This window comes from Porites lutea, chromosome 12, assembly GCF_958299795.1.
Source record: "Porites lutea chromosome 12, jaPorLute2.1, whole genome shotgun sequence".
Lineage (NCBI taxonomy): Eukaryota > Metazoa > Cnidaria > Anthozoa > Scleractinia > Poritidae > Porites > Porites lutea.
Window position 1 is genome coordinate 19,320,333 of NC_133212.1, and position 25,919 is coordinate 19,346,251.

The 25,919-nt window shown below is 38.0% G+C and overlaps 1 protein-coding gene across 1 annotated transcript; it reads right to left on the minus strand.

Moving 5' to 3' along the window:
- Positions 1–459: 459 nt before the first annotated feature.
- Positions 460–25,620, minus strand: LOC140921229 (exosome RNA helicase MTR4-like). Its single transcript, XM_073371208.1, has 31 exons — positions 25,393–25,620; positions 24,370–24,436; positions 23,510–23,572; positions 22,175–22,287; positions 21,303–21,363; positions 20,697–20,810; positions 18,430–18,462; positions 18,173–18,230; positions 16,855–16,979; positions 16,678–16,776; positions 16,128–16,227; positions 15,057–15,188; positions 14,622–14,701; positions 14,073–14,183; positions 12,672–12,773; positions 12,153–12,278; positions 11,242–11,392; positions 10,352–10,464; positions 10,204–10,263; positions 9,635–9,703; positions 8,551–8,679; positions 8,058–8,168; positions 7,662–7,754; positions 7,045–7,140; positions 6,470–6,567; positions 6,027–6,092; positions 5,322–5,427; positions 4,933–4,989; positions 4,186–4,348; positions 1,951–2,055; positions 460–1,357 (listed from the first exon to the last, which is right to left on the minus strand). Exons 1-31 carry the CDS (start codon positions 25,611–25,613, stop codon positions 1,305–1,307), a joined length of 3,075 nt encoding a protein of 1,024 aa, XP_073227309.1. The 5' UTR covers positions 25,614–25,620; the 3' UTR covers positions 460–1,304.
- Between the last annotated feature and the right edge of the window lie 299 nt (positions 25,621–25,919).

The window sequence follows — 25,919 nt, forward strand, 5'->3', positions numbered from 1 at the left end:
CTTGCTTCTAACCTTGTCGGCTTACTTCAGCCAATTTCGACCGACCGACACACCGTTAAAGACTCTTTTAGTTTTGCACACAGGGCTAAAAGACTACAAACTTACCCATGGTATGATACCGCGCTCTTTAGAAGTCTGCCTATCCTGCCCAAATGTGCCACTTGATGAAACAATACGAATTTGTGCGAGCAAGCTCTTCATATTTGGGGGTGTCACAAGGAGACTGCATTCGCAGGATGCAATCGTAGAGCAAGCTCTCCATATTCGGTAGCCTGTGCCAGGCTCTGAGACAGTATATTTTGCATTTCTTATTACTGAACGACTTTCCACATCCACCACCATCTCGGAGCCTGGAACAGGCTACATATTTGGGGGACTCGTGAGGAGACTGCAATCGCAGGCTGCAATCGTAGAAACTTGGCTTAATGGTCTAGATGTCCTAGGCAGCGCTTCAAAACATTTTTAAAATCATAATTTATTGACATAAAAAAAGAACGTCAAGAGACCATTTTGGTGGACGATAGCGGACTACAAACTTCTGCGTATTCGTTAGATACGATAATCTCAACTTTTTTGAGTCGCCTCTTATTTCAGAATTCAACAATGCATTTACCATGATTAGATCAGACGTAGCTATGTTACATAAACATTTTACTGTTATTATATTTATCTCTGCAGGTTGATCTATTACAAATAAAAAGGCTAGTTCGTAAGTTCCAAGTGAAAAGTGAAAAAACATTGTTCGGTTCCGTATGAAAAAGACGTCCAGTCCAATTTTTTAGCCGTTCGAAAATTCCTCTGGAGCCGGGTAAACTCGGCCTTTGAATTGAGGTTCAAAAAACCGCTAAGAATGTATGTACAAAGGTCGGACTAAAAGTGCCCGGCTACCAGGTCTGACCGTTTCATTCTTCCCCAGATGGTATTCAGTCAGTAATCCTGGAGAAAGTGAAGTAAAGAACTAATGAGCTCAGGAAAGAACTTTGAAACAAACGCCCGAACTTCAATAGACACCAAAGCCAATAGTTTGTCTCATCGAAGATTTCGTCCTCATGGGAAAGAAGTGAAGTCATCCATGCTGGTTTCTACTTCAGCTCAGAGAGAAAACTGAGACGAAAGCGTGAACTTCAATAGATACAAAAGCCCAAAGTTTGTCTTATTGAATCTTTCGTTTCCACGGGTTAAGTCATCCTTGAGGTTTCTACTTCGGAGATGTCTTGGACGATCTTTTTCCGCCCTGAAGCCGTAAGCCACCTTCGGTAAAGAAGCGTCCACAGGACACCCAACCACCCCTTCGTCTCCATATCTCAGAGATACAAACTGGCTGCGAACACAATATCCCTCTTGATTTTGATGATACCTAAAACATCGTTGGAAAACTTGTTAGAAGATGTTTAAGGTTCACAATTTATAACCGTCTACTATGAACAACTGAAATGAAGCCGTGCAATGTCAGACTAATATCGATACCAGGGCTAGTCATGCTTCTTGCTATCTTCCAAAAAGCTATAAATGTGTTTCTCATCAATTGAGTTCCAACAATAATGGTCCAGTTTTGTTATTCAAGTCTATATTTTGGTATTGAAACTATTTCTTGTTGTTTGTTGCAACGGATAGCAAAGATGGACATGGATTGAAACCTATAGCGGCAAGTTATCACCAAAAACTTATTATGGTTAGCACTGCCTGATCAAATCTGTCTGATATCTTCTTTGTAACTCTACACGAGAATTTTGTGTATTGGTAAAGGCACTAAGCAAAAACTTCAGCACAGAATTGACCTAAAACTGCAATACCTCCTCCCCCCACCCCCCACCCCCCCCCCCCCCACACACACACACACACACACACACACACCCCTGAGAGAGTCTCTTTAAGCTGACGATGTTTTAAAAAAAAAAAACTTGAAACCTGCCCATGACATAGCCGCTTTTAAGAGCGCCTGGTTCTCACCTTCTGCAAATTTATTTTCCAGTTCTGTGTTGCCAATGGCTTTAGAGGCTTGGCACATTTGTCTTAAGAGTTCTTCCAAGCGACGCATACATCGGATAATGCTTCCTACAGCACAGAAAAAGAAAATGTATTCAAGAGCTGATCGTCAGAGTCGCAGTTAGTAGTTAGTGGTTTCTGGTTTGGGTATTCACCTTTGGTCATCTTTTAGTAATTATCTATAATAATAAATAGTAATAATAATAATGATAATAATAATAATAATAATCTTTATCAGGAAGATTTCAGTCAAAATAACAGTGATTTACAGAAAGTTTTAAAGGTTGAAATTATCAAAAAGAAAAACAGCCACTGAGTGCGTATGAATTATGAGACTTAAGGTGACTCGACCCAGTTTTTTTGGGGGGGTACCACTCACTTTGAAGCTCTCTGGTATCCCCACCTTTACTTTTATCGTAAGTCTAACACATAGAATGGATAACATATAGATCAATCTACAATATAACATAAAATTTTTGGCGATCGGAGTAAATGTCACGTGGTTATAATGCCACGCCCCTTTGAGGTCTGAGTCGAAAACCTGCTGTTGCCGGCATTTTTTCGTGAAAATCTCTCGGCTACACATAGTGCGCATTAGTGCCTTGCGCTGAACAGAGTTTCACCAAAATCGCAAAGACCCAATTCGAGAAATTCAGCGGTTTCCAAATTTAGGTCATAATTTATGCGAAAATGATAAGCAAACTTTACACGGATTATATCTAATAAACTATGAGATTCATCTCTTTATTTTGGGCATCGTTATAACAGATGGGTCCTTGCAAGTCAGCAAAACGCTTTAGGGCCTTGTAAATGCGCGCGATTTCGAGCAAAGCAAACATATAGAAATTATAGTTTTCGCTATTTGTTGACGTTTGTCAGAGATATTCCCGTCACGACTTGGTTTAATTATTGGCTTGCATTAAACCTATGAAAAAATGATATTTTTTTAATAGTAAGTAGATTTAGTGTGTAGCACTTCTTGATTTTTTTGCAAAGGCACAAGAAGCACGAGAATTGATTAAAAATTGTGACTTAAACCTCTATGTATCACGCGATGGCCTGTCTCACTGTACCAAAATTATTATATCTCGGTGAGCATTCGGGAAGTCAGCCAAGCGCGGTCTTTGCACGCGTGCTGAACAAGAATGCTGTATAATGACAGACTAGAAACAATAGACAACTCCCAAAGCACAAACTCAGCCAAAACGCTAAAAATCTTCAATGTTTACTCAAGTTTGGGCTTATAGAAGATAATGTCACAGTTTTTCAATTACCATGAAATTCAGAGTCTGGGTAGTTAGTTAATCAATTGTGGCCCTGAAAAAATTTGAAGGAAAAAAAACTACGAATTTTTAAGAAAATGCTTTTTTCGTGAGAAGGACTCTTGAACGCTGACAAACGTCAACAAATAGCGAAAACTATAATTTCTATATGTTTGCTTTGCTCGAAATCGCGCGCATTTACAAGGCCCTAAAGCGTTTTGCTGACTTGCAAGGACCCATCTGTTATAACGATGCCCAAAATAAAGAGATGAATCTCATAGTTTACTAGATATAGGCCGTGTAAAGTTTGCTTATCATTTTCGCATAAATTATGACCTAAATTTGGAAACCGCTGAATTTCTCGAATTGGGTCTTTGCGATTTTGGTGAAACTCTGTTCAGCGCAAGGCACTAATGCGCACTATGTGTAGCCGAGAGATTTTCACGAAAAAATGCCGGCAACAGCAGATTTTCGACTCAGACCTCAAAGGGGCGTGGCATTATAACCACGTGACATTTACTCCGATCGCCAAAAATTTTATGTTATATTGTAGATTGATCTATATGTTATCCATTCTATGTGTTAGACTTACGATAAAAGTAAAGGTGGGGATACCAGAGAGCTTCAAAGTAGGGTGGTACCCCAAAAAAAAAACTGGGTCGAGTCACCTTAAAAAGACACGTCAAGATAAAGCCTTTTCCATGAGCCACAAGTCGACTTTGGTTATCTTTGCCACGTTCAAGTAAGTCAAACCACTCTTATCTTTTTCTCAAACGTTCTTTCACAGTTTTAAGCAGTTTCCCCCCATATTTCAGTCAACAGTATAATCACTTAATATTGCCCAGTTAAGATGAATAGTAATTTTTCGCTTTAAATTTTATAATCCCATTTTTTCTGCTCTGGAAATATATTTAAGAACCAGAAACTACGTAATTACCTTCAAACACGTCAGTCATTTTACAAATTTGTGAAAAAGACGCGCCATTGGCCCAGGCAAACACTACATCCATGATGTGAGGTCTGAAGGATTCTACATAGGTCTCCACATCAATCTCAAGTTTAGCTTCTTCTGACACTTTTCCAATACGACGGGCTGACTCCTACAGGAAAGGAAGACATTTCATAGCATAGTTAACCTTCCACATTTTAGTGTCAAGACACTAGGAATGACTGAAAGGATAAAAGCGATGGTGAATATGATGGCGACAATAATGATGATTAGGGACAGGACAAAAAGGATGATGATGATGATGATGTTGATGATGATGATAATGATGAGATGATGATGATGATGAAAAGTAGCAGGAAGAGGAAGATGAGAAGTAAAAAACGCGTGCAATTGACTGACGATGAGGGGATAATAAACATAGTAAGGAGGACGGAGATCATAGTAAAGATGATGATGCCAATATAGAAAGGAAGAAAAGGAGCGTCACTATAAGAAAAGCGAAGATAGAAGAGTGATTATGAGGATAGCAATCAGATAATGATGAAGATGGCGATGGTGGTGGTGGTGGTGGTGGTGGTGGTGACGACGATGATGATGATGATGATGATGATGTCGATCATGATGGCCGTGGTGGTGGCGGAACTAGCGATGACCATGATGGTGATGATGATGATGACCATAAAGATGATAAGAAAGGATATCGATAGTGGTGAGAAATAAGTGGAGTATCCATACCTGCATTTGTCTAAGAGGACCGGCCAACTCTTCAGTTAATTTAGGCATCTCATCACTCTGTTTTGAAAATGAATTTAAAAAGTCAGGAGTCTATAGATAACGTTAAGGGCATATGGATACCGTTAAGAAATCCGGCAAGGCAACCTGATAACCTTGTTAAAAAAAGTAGCTCTTCCAAAAAAGTAGTTCAAGGGGTTAAACGTTTGACCTTGTAGACGACAGCCAAAAGCGTAGGCATTTACAAATAAAAGCATCTATTGAGCAGAACGTTCCCCACAAACATTTTTTCATGCGTTACACAGTGAAGATACCCGGCCTTAATTAATTTGACAGAAGCCAAATTGCACGGACTATTAAGCATAACTTTCCTGCTCACTCTACAAATTTACCTTTTCTTCGAATACAAAACAGCTCAGAAGAGCTACGCACTGCTGAACTGTGAGATCATTAAACACTCCATTGAAGATCATCTCCGTGAGCAACAACTCGTCACCACTGCAGACCAAACACATACAAAAAAAATAAATATACTTTCCGCTGATAAGCCCTGCACACCTTGACACCAACAACGAGGCAGGGTTAGTAAAGGTTGTCCCAAGAGTAACAAAATAAAAATACAACAAGTTTCATCGTTAACTGACCGCGAAAAAATTGGCCGTTTAGTTTAACAAATGTATTTATGAATAAACTGGAGGTTACAAACTGTAGGTGAAGTACTACGAGTAGATGTTGTGGTTCAATTTTATTTTCCTTTGTTTCAAACTCATTACCATACCTTACCATACCCCAAAACCAAGGATAAAATTGAACCACAACAGATACTTAGCTGCACTACATGTCATTAAAACAAGTAATTTCAACTAGTTTATCTATTGAGTTCTTTACAAGTAGCTGTAGTTTACTAAGAGACACTTAGTACCAGTGGCCTTTAAATTTTTTCTTTCGAGCCTGTGGATAAAGTCCTGTGGCGTGAACATTAAAGTAAAACTACTTCACGAGCTCTTTTACCAGGTACTACACTGTACTTTAAAGAAAGAGATGGACATGTTATCTTAAATTTTAAAGTTTAGCACTGTAAAGACGTTTTGACCAACCTGCTAAGTTCACAGGCCACGCGTCCTTTCAGCTCAATAACATCAGCAGCAGTTGCATAACCCAACCTACCACACAAAAGAGGTATAATTATAATCAGCTTTTATCAAGCCACCACCTTTTTATAAGGCCAAACTGAAGCACGCAGGGATAAAAAGATGAAACACTTTCGAGGCCGGGCCCCTCTTAGCCATGGTCTGTATAGCCCCTTCCTCCCCACCCCTCAGAAATTTACCTTAAGACCTGAATGCGCTACCGTAAGCTGAAGTAAGCTCAGCTTTCGTTTGCTTATCTGATGTAATGATTATGAGTGTGTCTATAAGTGGAAAAAGCTTGTAAAGACTGTGCCAGGCAACAATTCAGCTCTTGCCCAAGCAAAAATACTGAATTTATTAAAACATAACAAGAAAAAAGAACAAAGTTACAGTACGTGTTGCATGAATACCTTCTTAAAACTCGCTTCCTGCATTTGAGTTCGTCCAACTGTAAAACAGTTCTCGTTCTTTTAAGTTCTTTCTTCACCGTCTTGATTTCAGCATTGATCTAATAAGAGTAAAAAGAAATTCAATAACAAGCCATAAAAATCCTCCACCATAATCAATATAAAGTATTTGAAAATTTGCCTCAACCAATCAGAAGCACTTCTCAGATCTGGGTAGTCATCAGTAAGGAATTGCCGCACTTGTCCCTCAAACGTCATTTTGCGAGGAAACCATTAGTGGCGTCGCGAAAAGTCGCCTGTTTTCCCACGTAACCCCATGTCAATACTGTTTGCCAACCCGTAACACAGTACAAACACTGTTTACCAACACGTGGCACCGTACCACAATCGTTGACCAACATGTTTAAACTACATTAGACTAACTGGCACCCTAATAATATTAGTAAGTGAACAAGTAGTACTCCAGTAACATTAATGGCAAACATGAAATGCCCTATAAGCAGCATTGGTAAAAAAGAGGCACCATTAGAAGTGTAAAGAATATAATACAATAACGAACACAAACGAAAAAGACTTACTGTCGCTTTCTGCTCGCATAAGCTGTATAATGACTCCAATGAGGAATCCTTGTGTAGTGGATGGGTGTACATACGATGCTCTAAGGTCTCTATTTTCTGTAGGCAAAATAACACAGAACAACATATGATAAGAAAAAGCTGACAAAAGTTCAAAAATTCTGCGCTCGTCGCCTTTTTCTCGTGTCAACGCTGTTGTGAGTCCTCGAGGACCATGGATGAAATATCGAAGGTCCTATTTTCGGTGTTCTCCGCCCCTCCCACTATTCACCAAGTTACACCAACGAGAATTGTTTCATATTTTACCCTGCCTCCTCACCTTCAGGGTAAATTTGAAGAACAGCTGGCCCAAAATCTGTCCAGCAGTTCACGGACAGTCGGCCGACAGAATAGAGATTACTTTCGTAAGTATGAACTCTCAAGGGTATCACAAATTGGTGAAAATTTTATCAGTGACCAACAGCTCTCCGACAGTTTAATGACAATCGATCGCTGTTGTTGAAAAACATTGCAAATCCCCTCCACCCTCCACAAACACACCCAAAACTTATCTATACTCTGGCAATTAATGACGACTGTGGCAGTCAGCCAGGCTCAAATGCTATAGACCAAATACAGACCCGTATAACAGTTTTCAATCCATCATCTTTGATTCCCATGTCTTCTATTGGATCGAGCAAAGGCAAGCCATCTGGAAAGCGACGCTTTACTTCCTGTAAGCATTGAATAAATAAATAAATAAATAAATAAATAATCGCGCCACTTAAGGTAATCAAATTCTTGATTCCATGCTGTGAATTCGGAATTCCAGGTAACGGATTATGGTTCCTTGTCAGCGGAACTTGGATTCTGGATTGCACAGGAAATAATTTCCTGCATTCTGGATTACACACACAAAAATTTCCCGGATTCCCTAATCGGGATGAGTAATATGGGGCGAATGTATGACAGCGCAAAAATACCGTTACAACTTGATTCCTGAAAATTTCAATCTGATCATACATATATGTGCTGACCTTGATAGACTTGCCGACACTCTGCCTACTGTCAAGTGATCTCAGATCCTTAGGGATGTATAACCTCACACTGCTGATGGCTTTAACAAGATTTAACAAGATGGGGACCACCTGAATATATATAAAGAAGATAAAAAAAAAACAATGTTTGATATACGTATGGCATTAGTAACTGCACCAAAGGATAATACTTCTCAGCAGTTTTCATTTGAATGGTCACACTCCAGGGTCGTTTTAACCTGCAGACTTACCAAAACTACACAAGTTATGTTGTTGTTGTTGACCACTTGACCTAATTGGTAGTACTATTAGTTTTGCAGCATTTTAAGAAGTCCAGTTTTTGGTCAATGAACAGTCGGTGAGTTTACGGGTGCATGATGATTTACAGTATCTGAATAGCCTGCATGGCAGGCGCAAAAAAAGAAAGGGGAGGGGAGAGGAAGAAAAGTGCCCATCCCCCTTTCGACGCCTGCTACGCAGGCTAGTATCTGACCTGCATTTCTCCCTTTTCATCAGGTCTGCAGGGCTGAGGTGTCTCTCCATCAGCTGACTTGACAGATTTACTAGAACAATTCAGTAATGCCTCCACAACAAACAGAGTCTCTCCTTGGGTTGGACCACTCTGTTAAAATGTAATGGTACAAGCATAATGAAAGTCTAACCTGAAGAAGGCTTAAGGCTTAACCCTTTAAGCCCCAAAATCCACATACAAATTCTCCAAACTGATCTCTATACATTTCCTTTAAGAATTAGTTAAGAGAATTTGATAAAAGATCAAAGTATTTTCTCTTAGGTGATCATTTTATTAATTCTCATAAACTAATCTCATGATAATGTATGGATGTCACTAGGAGAAAATTGCTGTTGGTCACTATTGGGACTTGAAGGGTTAAATACAAGGAGGCAGCATGGCTAAGTGGTCAGCGCTTTGGACTTGCAATCAGGTGGCCCCGAGTTCATGTCCCACTCTGGCGACTTGCTGGATTTGTTCTTGGTCATCCTGAGTTCAAATCCTCGGCCACCCTTGTAAATAGCCAACTGGTTGCCTCCCGCCAGTTGGGGTTTTTAATCCTGTTATGTTGTATTTGAATTATTTGTTTCTAAGTATTTGAGTGGAGTGCCTATAAACTAGCTGGATAAGCTAAGAGCACTTTCCACAATAAACAAGCCTTTAAACTATAAACACTTTTTTTAATCATCAGCACCCCAAATCAGCTATATATTTTATCAGGTTTACAATTAATACTGAAATAAACTGAAAATGAGAAGAAATTAATATCATGATTTTAACTTCAACACTAGAAACAGTTTGAAGTAACAGTTACTTGAAGGACTACCACTAAGGCCAAAGGCAGGGAATTTCCCACCCCCCTCCCCACCCCCCAGCCAATTTCACTAAAAACAAAGGGAAAACAGAACCAAAAAGTGCTCCTAGCTGTTCAATTCCCTGACCACTAATTGCATAACACAGTTGAACCTCCACGTGGGACCACCTCTTGTAAGAAGCCACCTCCCATAAGCGACTGCCAATCCAAGAGACAATTTTTCTTTACTTATTTGCATAGTTTTTTGTTTACCTTTTGATTTGCCTTCTTTTGGAAATTGAGTACCACACCCCAGCCAAAGTCATCGCTGTTACTTTTAACCTGTGAAAGGTGATGTGATATTAAATTTTCATCATTATTTTAGCATCTTAGAAGTGAAGGATCTAGTGAAAAAGATGCATGATACTGAACAGTACGAACTGTATGCGTTGTAAATTAACAAAATGCAAAGAATTAATAACTATTAGCAATTGCTTTTCAGTGCAATGACAGATTTATAGAACACATTAAGAGTTAAAGAATCTTTGAAACGTTTAAGTACCCACACAAAGCAATTACCCTCTAACATAGTACGTTTTAAAGCAAGTTTTATAAATACAAATTAATGTAGATTGTACTTTAAGCTTTTTAATTATCAAATTTCATTTTAGTTCTTCTAAATACTGGAATGTTTACTTGTATAATAGTAAAGATTTAGAGATTTTTAAAGGTTTGTTATTAAAGAACAGGTTTACACCATGTATAAATGAAGAATACTATCCCACGACTCATGACCTATTCTGTGCTTGCTTTATACACTCCAAGATTTTGCACTATTTTACCTGAATTAATCTTCCAGGCTGCATAAATGGCAGACAAAACTTGGGTTGGTGAATAAAACTCTGAAAAAAAAGAAGCAAAAGATCAAAGAGATTTCCCTTTTAGTAAAGCCCTTACAAATTTCTGACAACAGGATAATCAGATACTCACCAACATGTCATTTCCCAGTCTCTTCAGCTGTTGTCTTATTTTGTAGTAGGCTGTGATAGATTCTTCATTGGGGATCTCAAATGCATCCCTCTTAACTTCCAGTTCTCTTAGTTCTGGAAAATAATTTCAGATCAGGACACATGAAATCCTATGGTGCTAGCAGTACATGGTGACATTTGGTATTCAGTATTTTTTGACAGTATTCAGTGTTTTGTAGTTAAAGGTTTTTTTGGTTTGCTAATAAATATAAAATCCAAGCCTTTAATTTAGTGAGCTGTTAACAGTACATGCTAACCCTTTAAGTCCCAATAGTGACCAATGTCAATTTTCTCCTAACGATATCCATACAATGTCAAGAGATTACGTTATGAGAATTAATAAAATGATCATCTAAGGGGAAATGCCTTGATCTTTTTTCAAATTCTCTCAACTCATTCATGAAGGAAATGTATGGAGATCAGTTTGGAGAATTTGTATGTGGATATTGGGGCTTAACGGGTTAAGGCATTAACTGTTCTGAAAGTTCATAACTGTAATATCTTATGAGGTTGTGATACAACCTGTAGGTAACTGTGATCTGACTTGAAAAGAGATTTATTTTTAAAGATAACGTTCAGTGTTATCCAGGGTCTTTAAAATTATTGTGATATTCTGTAATCTAACTCCTTAGGATATGAGCTTAGCTTTAAAGACAAGTGCTTTGTAAGATGTAGGTGGAATATGGCCCAAGGGCTTAACCCCCGGCTGAGGTGTCAGTAAAGAATACATTGGAAAGAAGTTACTGAACCAAAATAAACTACAATTATTCTGTCCTCTCATCACCATTTATAAAAAATTAAAATCAAGAAGTCCACCATTCAAAAATCTTCAAAACAGTTGAACACACTTACTGTCAATCATGCCTGGAACTGAAGCATAGTTTTGAAACTGGTAAAAAGATTTTTCCAACATGATCTCCGGATTAACTTCCTCCACACGTAGCAGATTCAGCACCATGTTATATGTCAGATGGAATGCACTGTTAAGAGGATCTGCTTGGCCCTTGGTCAGGAAACAAAGAACATTAATGAAAGAACCTTCATCTCCCATTTCAGAATTATGTTGTAGTTAATTTTTTATCTCAGGTAATTTTTGTTTTTGTTTTATTTTTGAGTATGGTAATGTATGCTAATGAAGGTGAAACAAAGAAAAAATATCAATAACCTAAGATAAAAAAATTAACTACAACATTTACATGTTTATTACAATCTCATTTTATCTTTAAATACAACTGTCTGACAAGAGATTTCAAGAGTATTGCAAGTGATTCTACTAAATAGCAGTCTACTGGGAACATTTGTACCACTAAAACAGCTACACAGAATCATCACCTTTTTTCCCACAAAAATTAGCTCATTCATATCAAGATGTTCATGTCTACATGAGATGTATCGAAAAAAGTGCTTATTAAAGTTAAAAGGAAGTTCTTTTTTGCTGAAACTTAAACCTTGCCTCTGAAAATTTTTGATGATTAGCTTTAGAGGATTACAGATCAAGCTTAAAAGCAATGACTCATTTTAACCTTTGCCTGTTGACTGTATTCATGATTGGTACATTCAATAACACTAAAACGTAAACTACTATTCAGTCCCAAGACTTGACACGTGATTCTTGTAGTGTGCGTTAAAAAGATGGACAAAATCCTAAAAAAAGTTAAAAAGAACAACTTCAAATTCTCACATAATATGTGAGGTGCACTCCATGACTTGTTGAGTATCACAAAATTAATTACGTTAACCAGTATTCTGTACTTGTCTGATACCTTTAAGAGTCCTTTACCAACATCCGGTCCCATCTTCTCATCTACTATAAGAATAACAATCCCTCTGTCATCAATACCACGTCTTCCAGCTCTGCCACTCATCTGAATGTATTCGCCAGATGTTATCTAAAGACCAAACAAAAAAATAGAGTAAGTCCAGATCCGCCTTGGGAGCCAGAGGTTTTATCTTGTGTGAGGCAGGATGCTTCAGGGTTGGCCTTAGGCCAAGACTTCTAAAGCCAAAGGCTGCAAGAAAATGATCACACCCAGTCATGGGTCACTCCTAAAAATTCTGAGCAATTATTGTTCACACAACTGGTCCTTGAAGGCACATTGAGACCCAGAGCCAACAGCAGAGAGGCTGCTAGGAAACACTCCCCCAAGTCGCTATAAAGACTTCACTTGAACCAGAAACTGCACATAAAAAGTCTCTTGTACCCACCATTAATTTGGATATTAATTATTACGATAAAAACAATGACAATGACTGCACAAAATTATTAAAATAGTGGTACTAACAAATCTGAAATCTTTTCCATCAAATTTGCGAGCATTTGTAAACACAACAGTTCTTGCAGGCATGTTAAGACCCAGAGCGAATGTTTCTGTAGCAAACAAGGCCTGACAGAAGAAAAAAACAAAATAATCTTTTAGTTAGTAAAAAGCCTGAAATAATTATGTCATGACTTGTACATCGATCAACAACAACTGAAAATGTTGTTTTTCTTGGTCTGGAAATGGAAAGGTGAAGAACAGTAAGGATTTGTGTCTAAACAACAAATCAACAACAATTTTCTATGCGTTCACTGCGATGATCATTTCTTCATCTTCACTTCATTTCCGCAGTTCATATATGATTTATTTCATATATCATTAACGCTCATTTCTTTCACGGGAACATATGAACCCACCATTGACCTGCTCCCAACGTCAGTGGCTTCATAGCTCAGTTGATAGAGCATCGCATCGGTAATCGCGAGGTCACGTGTTCAAACCCCGTTGAAGTCCTGAATTTTTTTTTTCAGGCTTCTTCACACAATTGCATAAATTGCGTTCACTGTGACGATCATTTCTTCATCTTCATTTCATTTCCGCAGGTCATATCTGATTTATTTCATATATCATTAACATACGGTCTGTACTCTTATCGACCACAGAAGTGATGTCAACATGTTCAAAACTCAAGTGGAACCAAGAACCACAAGCAAGTGGTTTCACTGCAAAGTTTTGAACATTTTGATGTCATGTCTATGGTCGATAAGAGTTAAACCATGGAAAATTGTTGTTGATTTGTTTTTTACAATAACATTTACAGTTATGACATCCATTTCCATTGAAGTTTCTCAGAAAATTGTGCGTATGGTAAAGAGAAAACAAATTAAGCCATTTTCACGGTCTATACTCTTATTGAACTTAATAATAATAATAATAATAATAATAATAATAATGGAATTTATATCGCGCTTATACATCGCTGTTCTAAGCGCTTTACAATGTAAATAAGGACTTAAGAATATCATTAATCACAAGCTTACATATAACCCTACTGTACATATTGGGAAATTTATAGCATACACATCTTAAAAAGGAAAGAAAACAAAAAGAAATATGATGGAACTAAATGTCATATACCTTTTTAAAAGGAAACGTTTTCAACTTAGATTAAAAAAGATTAACATCAGAACAAGCTCAAATTTCAAAGGGAGCTTGTTCCATAGTCGGGGGGCAGCAACGGAAAACGCTCGCTGGCCATAAGATAACATAGCTCTCAACCAGTCAGAATTATTTAAAGTGAATTGAACTGTAAAACATTTTGTCTTTATTCAGCAATGGCATTGACCAGCATCAGCTCTCTGAATGCTAGTAATGGATCATTGTCAGAGGTTATCACTATATAGAATGCAAATCAATCTGACCAACCTTGATTAAACCTTCCGAAAAGAGAATTTCAATTGTCTCTTTTAAAATAGGCAGGAGTCCAGAATGATGGATACCAATGCCACGTTTCAACAGTGGCAGAACATGTTCCACCTAAAATTAATAAAATTGAATATTGCATTAGTTTCACATATCAAATGAATGTGGTTTGTGGTAAAATTCTACTTTGTTTGCTTCTTAAATCTTAAATCCACAGTAAGCCACAAAACATTGTATATGCAATTCTTCAGTGACAACAGTTTGAGTTTTGTAACACTTACTAAAATAAACAATTACATGTGCTTAATTCTCCAACTATGAGTTCTTTCTCTTTTTTGTGGGAGAGGGGAGGGAATTAGATCCCACAAGACCCTCCCCCTATTTGTCAATAAAGGAAGTTCTAACTTTTAATCTGAATGAAATCCTAAAACGAGACCACTTAAATTATTAGACCTCTACGGCTATCTAATGACTTTCCGGTATGCTGGTAGAAACATTCAGCTATTAAAGTTAATATTATGGAAAACAATCCAGCATTACATGTATTCTAACCTGAGGAAGTGCTTTATCTTCATCTGACAAACAATCAATAGCATTGTTGAATACTTCCTCAACTAATTTCTTTTCTTGAGCTAAAAAATATTAACAATGAGGAAAAAAGAATAAGATTTTTAAGACACCATAAATAAAATACCAATAAATTATTTAAGACGCAGGCTGAGAACTGAGAGCGAATAATTAATATTAAATAAAAAAATTAATAAAACGACACCTACATGTAGGCTCAAACCATTTAATTTCCACAAAAGCAAAATTATTGCCCCAAGTGCTTACCAAAGTAACTATAATTTGTTTACATCTATTCTTTCTTGATGGTTTCCTTCATTCTGACTCTCAACTTTTATATTCAATTATGTTCACTTTTTATATTCACTGGTGATGTTAAAAGGAGAAATGAGATGCTGATCTTTGATATTGGTTTCTGACCTGAATTAAAGTCCAGTTTTGACATCTGCAGAGCATAGGCTTCGCATTCTTTCTTGCTGAAGCTGAATATAATGACAGGCTGGAAATTCCTCTCCATAATCATTTTCACAATTCTGAAACAGTTTGAGGGACCTGCAATCAGATTTAACAGTTATGAAACAGGTGACTTCACATGGCTACATGAAATTTACAATATGCCACTCTGTTAGTTCAACTCAATACAATGTTGGCCAGCAGCTATTTGTTTGGGATCAACTGGGGTGGTTAAACAGCTTCACATGGGCCTTTGAATTGGGAATTTATGATTCCTCTTACTATTAAGGCCACGCATCACACTGCTGGAAGGTAATTGACTCATTCTGACAAAATAGCGACAATAGTCAATGGAGGTTTGTTTCAACTTTATATTCTTCACACTTCTTAATGATTTGCTCCCTCCCAACCCTTTAGTAGATATACAGTACACATGTAAGTAAGTCAAGTTTCCACTGGTTTGGAGGGCGACAGTGCAGTGATTTCATTACCAAATAGTTATAGTGAGTCCTGGGACTCATCTTGTGAAAAATCGTGAGTCCCAGTCCATAACCAATGAGTCCAAGTTAAAAAAACAAGAAGTTCTTAACTGAAACTGCTTGGGCCTTTATGTAACCAGATAGTTAATCTGGAGACAGATGCCAAAACTCTTTATTACAGCTCACTGAAAAAAGAATTAATGAAACAAACAGGATATTCTACCAAAAAAATCTTTAAAGCGATTGATCATTCTTTGCATCCTAGAGGACGCATGCCATGAATTATTTTGTCTCTTTGGGGATTTTCATGTATCAGGGACACAGCGCACAAAGGTAACAAAATCACTGCAGTGGCTTAGTGGATGCCACTCTCAGGGTTGTCATGGTTACAGACTGCACTCTACTGTAGTTCTCAGCTCCAACAGCCTCTTTGCCACATTATAGAGCCCCATCCTTACCAGTTGTGCTGACATGAAACCAGCACTGTGGGACAAAAACTACATGTACAACAGTGACAAAGCCAGAATCATGCACAAATCATAAACTGGATTGGTAATACCTTTAGTTCCTCCTTTCCGACCTCTTTGTGAACCTGGATCAGTGCCTCCTTCCCTTATTACAGCCATGGCTTTCTGAAAATTTTCTTCACGAAACTCTCCCTAAAAAGTAAAACAATAACTGTTACAATGTAATATTATTATTAATAAATACAAAAAAATGAACACTAAGGCACAGTTCAGGGCTGTCATTAAAGGCTGTAACCCGTAGGGCATGTTACGGCTAAGCTCACTTTATGTTACTTGATAAAAGTGGAAAGCAGAAGCTTACATGTGTAAGGTGACACTAAAAATTTCTGAAGATGTTATGGTTGAATCTTTATTTTCTATGGCTGCTGAAAAAACTAATGACAGCACTGCACTTTATGGAGGTTAAGTACATGTGCTTGTCACACAGGACAGGTAATTTTTGCACCTTGCTGTTTGTCGCCCCTGGTGAGGTTTGAATCCCAGTGCTCAAACCTGAAATTTTCCAGGCTTTCTTTTTGGAACTGCAAAAGTTGTGTCTAAAAGTCTAATAATATCTTGTGCATCTATTTGTTTGTCACCTACTTTCTCATCCTGAACAAGAAAGAGTCCTTCACCACCAGCAGGATAAATGTAATGCTGGAGTGGAGTTGGTCTAAAATCTGTATATACCACATGGCATGGCTGCAAGACAATTTAAGAACACAATGAATTTAATAGAGACTTATGATAAGTTGAGGTGTATTTATCATTATGACTGACCTGTTTATGTAAATGCGAAATCCATTCAGCAAACTGTCTTGCATTTGGAATTGTTGCAGACAAGAAGACATAATGAACATTATCTGGTAACAGGATGATGGTTTCCTCCCAAACAACACCTCTCTCTATCAAAAGAATCAATACACATGCATTACATTGGTTTAAATTTTATGCCCATTTTCTTGGCGGGGGAGCAAGGGTGGAGCAGTGGTGAGAGCACTAATCTCCCTCCAATGTGGCCCGGGTTGAAATCCTGGTGTCAATGCCACATGTGGGTTGACTTTGTTGCTGGTTCTCTCCCTTGAGCACTCCGAGAGGTTTTTCTCTGGATACTCAGGTTTTCCCCTCTCCTTAAAAACCTACACTTTCAAAATTCCAATTCGATGAGCCAGTTTAATTTTTGTTTTTCTTTGTTTTAGGTTATGAAAAAAATATTGTTCTCAAAAATATTACTAGTAAAACTACAGGAATAGGAAAAAAAGTAGTTGTTTTCTGTTCATGTCCTTGACAAAAATGTGAAATTAGGCACTTTCACATTGTACATGTAATTTTGCAGCAATGGCCAAGAAATGTACAAAAGGGTGTGATGCATGTGCAGAGTTTGTTGTTTTGCCAATTGAAATCCATTGCTTTTTTGCCATTCTCATTGCCGTCACTAGGGGTGTAAAGATTCATATTCCTTGCAATTCAATTTGATTTCGATTATTGTCTTTCGATTTTGATTATTTTGATTTGATACAACTGTATGTGATTGTTTCTTAATTCTTATCACATAACGTGTAATGTTAACAACATGCAACCCTAAACCCTCAAATTGAGAATAGTAACAGGGACAGGAGCATTCACAGACGCTTGGTTCGTCGCCATGTTTGAGAACCTGACAAAGATGGTTTGCCTCATTTGGAAATTCTCAAGGGGTGGTTGAAGGACAGCATCTTTACCAGGCAACACAAAATGGTACATGAACTGCTATCATCTTTACTAGTCAATCAAAAACACACATTTTAAAGAGTTCTGGATTCTGATTTTACAATATAATAACTCAATGAGGGCACCGTGGAAAGGAATGCAAAAATCGAAGCAAAATCGAAACATGGAAGCAAAGAATTGTGAATTGAACTGAATGCTCATAATCGCGATTAATCGAGAATTTGATTAATCGTTACACCACTAGCCGTCACCATCACTATCGCCATTGCTTAAGCTCCCTAGTGATGACTTACCATGGTAGTAATTTGACCCACAACAGGATGCAATGTATCTAAACCGTAGCAAAGCTACTTAATATCATATGTATGGCATTGCTTTGAAGACTTACCTTTATCTCTCATGTAGTGAATTTCATCGAAAACAACCCAAGCCACTTCTCTCATCAGCTACATGTACATGAAAAGGACACAAAAAAACAAAGTTAACAAAAACTTCTGCTAGTACTGTAATTAGGTGATTAGCAATTAATGTAGATGGAACTCTAGATAACCAGTCCATTCAAACCACCCGATTATGCTGCTTTCTTGAAAAGGACACTTTTTCTACATAATTATCCTAATTTTTCCACACGGTGCTACTTCCTACCTCAGAACCTCTGTACAGCATATTTCGCAAAATCTACAAACAAAGAACAAGAAGGACATGGAAATTAGTTTCACAGCTTATTGGTACAAATAAGGCAAGAATCGTCTAAAAGTGTAAATTAAAGGAAGAAAACAATTCAAGTAGGTGGATCAAAAGCTGCAGAGTGCCGTTTACATGGCGCCACCACAAGTAGGGTAGGTGCATTTTTACATTTGGAGAGGCGTTTGACTTTGAATGGGGAATGTTCATTTTAAGAAAGCTGGAAAAAGCATTTTAGTGTGACCAAATGCATAGTGCATTTTAGCGACAAGGATGATATTATGGCACCTTCATTTAACCACATTAAATTTGCTTTATTTTACAGGTCTTATTTATCTTAATTATGGCTGTTTATATCGAACAAAAGAGTTGAGAAAAATACCATAGATTATTACCTGTAACAAATTCTTTTCTGATAGTAACCTGAGGTCAGGTCCAATTTTAGCGGCTCTCATACATTCTCTCTAATGGCTACCGCTAAATTGGGCCTGATACAAACTCTCTCACGCTTGTGCTCGTTACGGCCAGATTTTGGCCGTAACGCTGATTGGCTGTTAGAACAATGCCACAAGATCTGATTGGCTGTCGGAAACGCCGGCAGTAAAAAGCGTTTATTCCTCACATGGTTGTTTTCGTGAATGATCCGTCATCGGCGGAGAGAAGGATCGATTTTGCTGTCTTTTTTATTGTTTTATGGTCTTATGGTAGGAAAATACGCCTTAATATGTGCCATGGAAATTCAGAAAATTCATATGGTTGTTCATATCTTCTCAGGATTTGCTTTATTTACGGAAAGTGAGTGTATCGCGGAGTTGAATCCCTCTGCAAGTTGTTGACCGCTAACAAGGTGCCTTTTGATTTACCAACAAACGAGTGCAAATCAAAATACTGTCCATCTTAAAACTGGTTTCATTTGAAAGTTTAGCCGGGAATGACTTCTCTGAACGTGGTACGCAAGCGGAGGCTCACTGCAAAAGAAACCTAAATCGCCAACTGTGAAGTATTAGACAAAAAATATTGCATTGCTGTTCAAGGAATTTTCAGTGTAGGCATTATTATAAAAGCTGGTGGCTTAACGTAACAGACTGGTTTTTTGCCTTCGCTTTTTGTAAAAAGTAAACCAGGAAAACCGGTGTCCTTGCTCGTTGGCTGTTTGCTTTTGTTTTTAAAGATTTATGTACTGAAAATCGGGGGAAATTGCTGAAGAAAATATTAAGGCGACAGAAAAATAAAAATTTCAGTATTTTAAATTCAAGCGCGCCTAGCCAAATAGCTATCGTGTCACCATCTTTTCGAAAACTTTTTACCTTCTACGCCAACAGAAATAACCTTCGAGATCTCCCTTAATCTCGCAAGAAGTTAAATGTGATTGTGCTGACTGTTTTATTTTTAGCTGAAAAAATTAACAGATAAAAGCTATTTTTTAAGTCAGGCAGTCTGCATTTTTCCCATGCGCGAAAAATTTGCATACTAGATAAACAAGCAATGGAAGTAATTTTGGTTGGCTGATTCGACAAATGTCAATCAATCAAAAAAAGTGGGCAGCAGACATTTTGTAGAAGGTTTGTATCAGGCTCTCTTTTCGTTTCGCCTTGCCCACCGGAATGTAATTTTCAAGCGAAACGAAAATAGAGCCTGATCTCAGGTTATTCTGATAGTAGCCTGTATTTCTGTGATGACTACAAGGAGATGTATTTACATTTGGCGGAGCTAAACATAGTGGCAGTGACAGAGAATGTAAATACTTTCCTATTGGTATGAACGCACATGAGCCGCTATGGCGTTAATTAACTATTATTGTTATTAGGTATACAAGGTTTTGACAGTTGTGATGTATTCATCTCCCCAAGTATCAACTTTTATATTTATATCTTACTTTATTCATCTATGGATTGATTTTTTACCTTTAACCCCCAGAGGTTGTGCGACCGCATCGGTTGGGGAATACATTCCCAATTTTTTCCCGCTGGGTTTTTGGGTTTTCCTATCAGGCAGCGCACATGAATAGTTTAGCCTGAGTGACTTTATTTAGGATATATTTGTATACCATTCTTTAGTTATGTTGTTGAACTTTGTATGTTATTTGGACGGCATTAAACACTCAGGCTCCATAGTTTGAGCTGCACACCCATTCCTGTCTCTTAGTCGTGAATATAAATAGGCATCAGTGGGTTTTCCTTGTAGTTGGAGCTTCTGAAGAACACTCATGACAAAAAGAAGGTACATACCTCTGTTGTCATGACAAGAGCACTGGCACTAGGGTTTATAGTGACATCTCCTGTCATCAGACCAACATCTTGGAATTCTTCATACAACTCCCTGTATTTTTGGTTACTGAGGGCCTTTAAAAAGAATGTTGCAAACAGACTTTAAAAGGCAAAATATTATTTTGGGTATTACTTATTTGATTTACATGAAAATACAGCTGTGCATTATTCAGTTGTACCATCTATAACATTGGAGTTTACTTTTTTTAGCTTTCTTGTGCCATCTCTCCATGTTATCAAAATTTTTATCCAGTTGAATCATTGCCAGGGCTGCTGACTAAGATGCAGGGGCCATGGATTTTCCCCAGCTTCTATGAGCACCAGATCCAGACCTCGAGATCTTGAGGCAAGGGGGTGGGGACAGTCTCCAAGAAATGTTTTTTCAGCCTTTTGGGCCTCAGTATGGTCTAAAAATAGGGGGAGGGGCAGGCCTCCAGGCCCCTTTCCTGGATCTGCCACTGCAAAAGGATTTCCTGACCATTCAATCCCCCTCCTACTACTTGCATTAACCCAGCAACTTAATATTTTAGCAACAGCCCTCATTTTACATGTATGCCATGTGCTCACCTTTATAGGTGTGGTGTAGATTACTCTCTGCTTATTTTGAAGTGACATGGCAATTGCATACCTAATCACAATAACAGAAAGAATAATCAATAGTCAGATTGCTAGGATCACCACCATTCAAAAGCATATACCGCTTCATTATGTAAGAAAAAACTACTGGTTATTCTTGTAGTGGAACACCTTACATTGTGTAATTTCCTATGGGAATTTTCTGGAAATGAGGTACTTCTCAGTAATTGTCTTTTTCTTGTTTTTATAGAGGAATAAACAAAAAATCACTGTAACATTTTGCTTCATCACACAAGTGACTTTTAGCAACTACGATGGCAAAACCAAGGAAAACATTACTTGAAAAAACAACTTATGCTCTTTCTGCAAAATTGTTGTATTATGTTCAGTTTGCTTTTTGCAATGGAAACAGAGAAGAAGAAAAAGAATTATCCAATGAGTCATCATGCTTTCAGGAAGTACAAGATTCTAAAACTGCCCACTTACATGTACATGTACCCAGCTACATAGCTGTAACTTCTTACATAAAGCAAAATATTAAGTTGGGGAGGGGTAGGTGAAAAGTTACATAAGTAGAACCTTATACTGATTCATGTTTTCTGTAAAATCTAGTTTGCACAGAACAGTGCAATAATTATGCACATGCAAAAACATTGTTTCGCTACAAAAAAAATCTTTGTTGTACATGGGGTTGTATTGAAAGGGGGTGGGGTGACAAGGAAGCACGGAGCAGTTGCTTACAAGAGAGGTACAGTAATAGCCTTGTTTTTTAATTTGCACGTATCAACCAAAGATTTCGAGCCTCCCAAAGGTTTGAAAAATTTGGCCCTGCAGATGAAAAAAGTTTTTGAAAGTGATCTTACTCTGCTACCACTGTTTTTCCAGCTGATGTATGTGCAGACACCAAAACGGACTGATTGTTTTCCAAACATTTTAGTGACTCTTTCTGGAAAGGATCCAAGATGAATGGATATTCCTAAAAATAATAGACACAGTCCAACAGGTTGAGACAACAATCTCTCAGCACTACTGTTTGAGACCACACCAGTTCCTGACAGCAGTGCACTTTTTCTTCAATGAATTGCAGTCAAGGATACGTTTTCTTCCAAACTGGTTGAAACCTTTATATTGCACTTCTTTTTCTTTTCATATAGAAAGAAACTACTGATAAAGCATTTTAGAAAAAAAAACTTCCCAAGTTGTATTGTTGTAGAAAATTTATTTTGTCCACTAAACTAACCAGTCTAAGGGCTAGGAAGAGTGCATATTTACTACAAGCCCAGCATGAAGTTGCACTGGTCCTGGGCTAGTGGACTAGCATTAGTGTTGAGCACTGACATGTTGTACATTGTACGTATTCTGCTTCACATTGATTAACAAGGTTCTGGCAAAATGCATGGACTCTGGTGGAGGCAAAACCAGACCAGAGGTCTCTATCCAGATCGAGAGATACAAGTCAAGGAGAGCTCAGGCTCTGGAAATACCTTGTCTGGGCTTGCATGCTCTGCCGCTGATGGAATATTTACAGGATGACAAAACAATATTATTATTATTGACAAAAATCTGGTAATACGCAGTAGTCCATTAATTTGCTTGGGCCACTTGGCCTACGAACCGCAGACATTTCTCCTCGCTCATGGCTGCTGAGGGACATTTCACAAGGAGGAACGTCTGCGACTCAGCGGCAGAAATTCCATACTGATGACGTCAATCAATGTTAACATAATAAATCTGGTAGTCATGGGGTTCCAAATGCAAATTTGTTCAATTTTATGTTTCTCCTGGTCAATTTTGGTAAAGTGTTGTATTCATCTGCGAATGAGCTCCAGCAAAACTCAAATGCTTCTTCTAGAGAAGACTAGATTCCACAAATGTTGACTGTTTTGTTAGAGATTCATCGTGTTTACATTTGACCTTTGCCGCTTTTTATCTTTTGTCTGTTATTCGTAAACAATAGCTTCAACAATGAAACTACTCCGTCAACATATTAGCGCTTCTGACCGAATTCCAGACAGATTTTGCATCATCAGTATGGAATTTCTGTCGCTGAGTCGCAGACGTTCCTCCTCAATAAACATCCCTCAGCAGCAATGAGCAAGGAGAAATGACTGCTGTTCGCAGGCTAGGGCCACTTGGCTCATTTTGCACCATAGGTGGTGGAGGTTCTATCACGCTGAACTACCGTACATGTAGCTTACCTTGGCTTGCTTTTTGGCTTTTTGCACCAAAGGAACATACTCACATCCTTCTGGAACTGCCACCTTACAAAATAATGGGATGAAAAATCATTAACAACAGCATTCGTGTTCTTGTTCTTGTTTCTTCCATGCAAACATCCCCTGATCCCTTCCCCATATCACTTAAGTACATACAGTCATGTGTATAGCAATTGCTTCATCCGAATTTTTTGGAATTGCAGTGACTTTAATTTTTGAAACAGCAAGCGGCAAGCTACTGGCAGAAACAATAAAGGACTGACAGGTTGATACCTCTGACTGTTGAACCTTTATTATTAGGCTTCCTGCCAAGCAGCCATCATATTATTCTTCATAATAATGACCAATAACTAGAGTCTCTGCAGTAAAACAATTTTATTTCAGTAAATCTATTCAATCACTGCAAAGTGATCAACTTCTATAGCACAGCTACATGTAACTTTTGCAAAGCAGCCACTTGTCCCTTGTTACAATGTGTGAGAAGCAAATAACTTGAATTCAAAAATCTTGCCTAAAAGAAATTCTGTGCTCAGTCAACAGCGTTGTTACCAGACAGCGGCTTTGCTGCACTTTTTCGGGACATACCGCACTATAATTAGCCCAAGGGCTCCCAAGGGCTCACAAAGAAGGAAAAAAGACCTATTACAAAACGTACATAAACATACGTACATTTTCTTGTAATACAAGCAAAAATTTAATTGGTTTTGGCCTCTCTACCCTGACTTAGAGCGCGACAGGGCTGTAAAATGTTGAGTTAACTGTATGTAAAATTGGATATTAATTTTATTCTAGTATCTAAGAAAGTACAAAAGTGCTGATCTTCCAAAATTCTTGAAACTCACCTCATGAGTACAAGCCTCTATGGTTTCAACATTTATCACCTGTACACGAGGTATTGTCTCCAGCAAACTATGTATTAAAAAGAATTGAAAAGTTATGAATCAACTCACATAGTTCAGTCTCTCGAATCACAATATTTATAGTAAAACATGAAAACATTTATTTTGGGGGGAAGGGCATTTAATGGGCAAATCTGTCACTTTTGTCGAGCAATAATTATTGACACTTTTTTATTTTCACCAAGAGAGGCACTGAGGTAAAATTACAAGTATGTTAAAAACTTCAAATGCATGGGGATGGCCTGGGGGGTTGCCTGGGAGGCGAGGCGGGGGGGTTAGGGCCGTGGGTTCGGCGGGTAGAAGGTTCAATCAGATCAGGGCTTAGTCATGCAGTATCTAGTCACCTCACCACCAAACCATCTCGGCACCAACAAAATTGCCATCAAGAATAGAACTTTGCTTAGGATTGTTTTGTACCATCATAAACGGAAATTTCTTAATGGATAACCGTTACTCTATTTTCATATTTCAAAGAAATGACTAGTGGTTGTAAAACGTTTCTGCCAGTTTTTTAATCTCTCAAATGTCAAAGTCTACATTCAAAGAACATTCAGAACATTCACAGCATTATAAGTTTTTGCATTATCAAGAGCATTCGACTCAAGGATCGTCAATTAGGAATGCTCGTGATTAAACAACTTGGACGATCGCGCAGATTTTGTTTCATCTCTCGTGCGATTACAGAACGAAATGTACCCAGCCGTACTGCCGTTACTAACTCTTTGACTGGTTAAGCATTGACATTACCGATATTTACGTAATTACTATTTGAAAAATTTGATCGTCAATGGCACCACAATTTTGTTTACAATCCCGGGGTTTACAATACACCTGTATCAATACACATTACGAGCAAAATATTACATTGCCTGGCGAATCAATATCATATCTTCCTAAAGATGACAATTATGAATTAAAAATATTCCAAGACTGTGCTGAAAATACACGATCTAAGCGAACCCATACCTTTCTAAGTCATCAACTTTCGCTTTCTTCGACGATTCCTCCAAAACCAGATCGATAACGTCTGGTTTGAAATCTCTTTTCTCACCAGTTTGAGGAGCATCTGTAGACGTGGACGGACCAGCTACGTTGTTCTTGTCTTTTTTCTTTCCTTTGGTATTTTCTGAGCTAGCATTATCTTCGAAAACAGAAAAGATATCATCACCACCAAAAGCGTCCGCCATGTTTTTACGTGTGCAAATTGGAAAGACCGCTGATCGTAAGCACTGGGGAGCCCTATGGTGTTACCCATAATGCTCTACTCGTTAATTAAAGGCTTTGCTTTTGGCAACGTGCAGGTGGACACAATACAACTCCCAACAAGATGTCGGGAGTTGTTAGCCAATAAAGTTGCGTCCAGGTTGCGTCCGTTTGCACGGGGCTAAAAGTTTGACCGGTTTCAAATTTGGCGCAACAACATGCAACAGGATGTGCAAACAGACGCAAACATCAAATTGTTGGTCAACAATTTTAATTTTCGTCTGTTTGCG

Bases quoted from the DNA above. Each gene is read 5' to 3' on its own strand.
- LOC140921229 (XM_073371208.1), bottom strand. From the start codon at position 25,613: ATGGCGGACGCTTTTGGTGGTGATGATATCTTTTCTGTTTTCGAAGAT. The intron at 7,141-7,661 runs GTCTGTATTTGG...TTTTGCCTACAG, and splicing joins GATTGAAAACTGTTATACGG to AAAATAGAGACCTTAGAGCA. The intron at 6,093-6,469 runs GTATTCATGCAA...TTTGTGTGGTAG, and splicing joins AGGAAGCGAGTTTTAAGAAG to GTTGGGTTATGCAACTGCTG.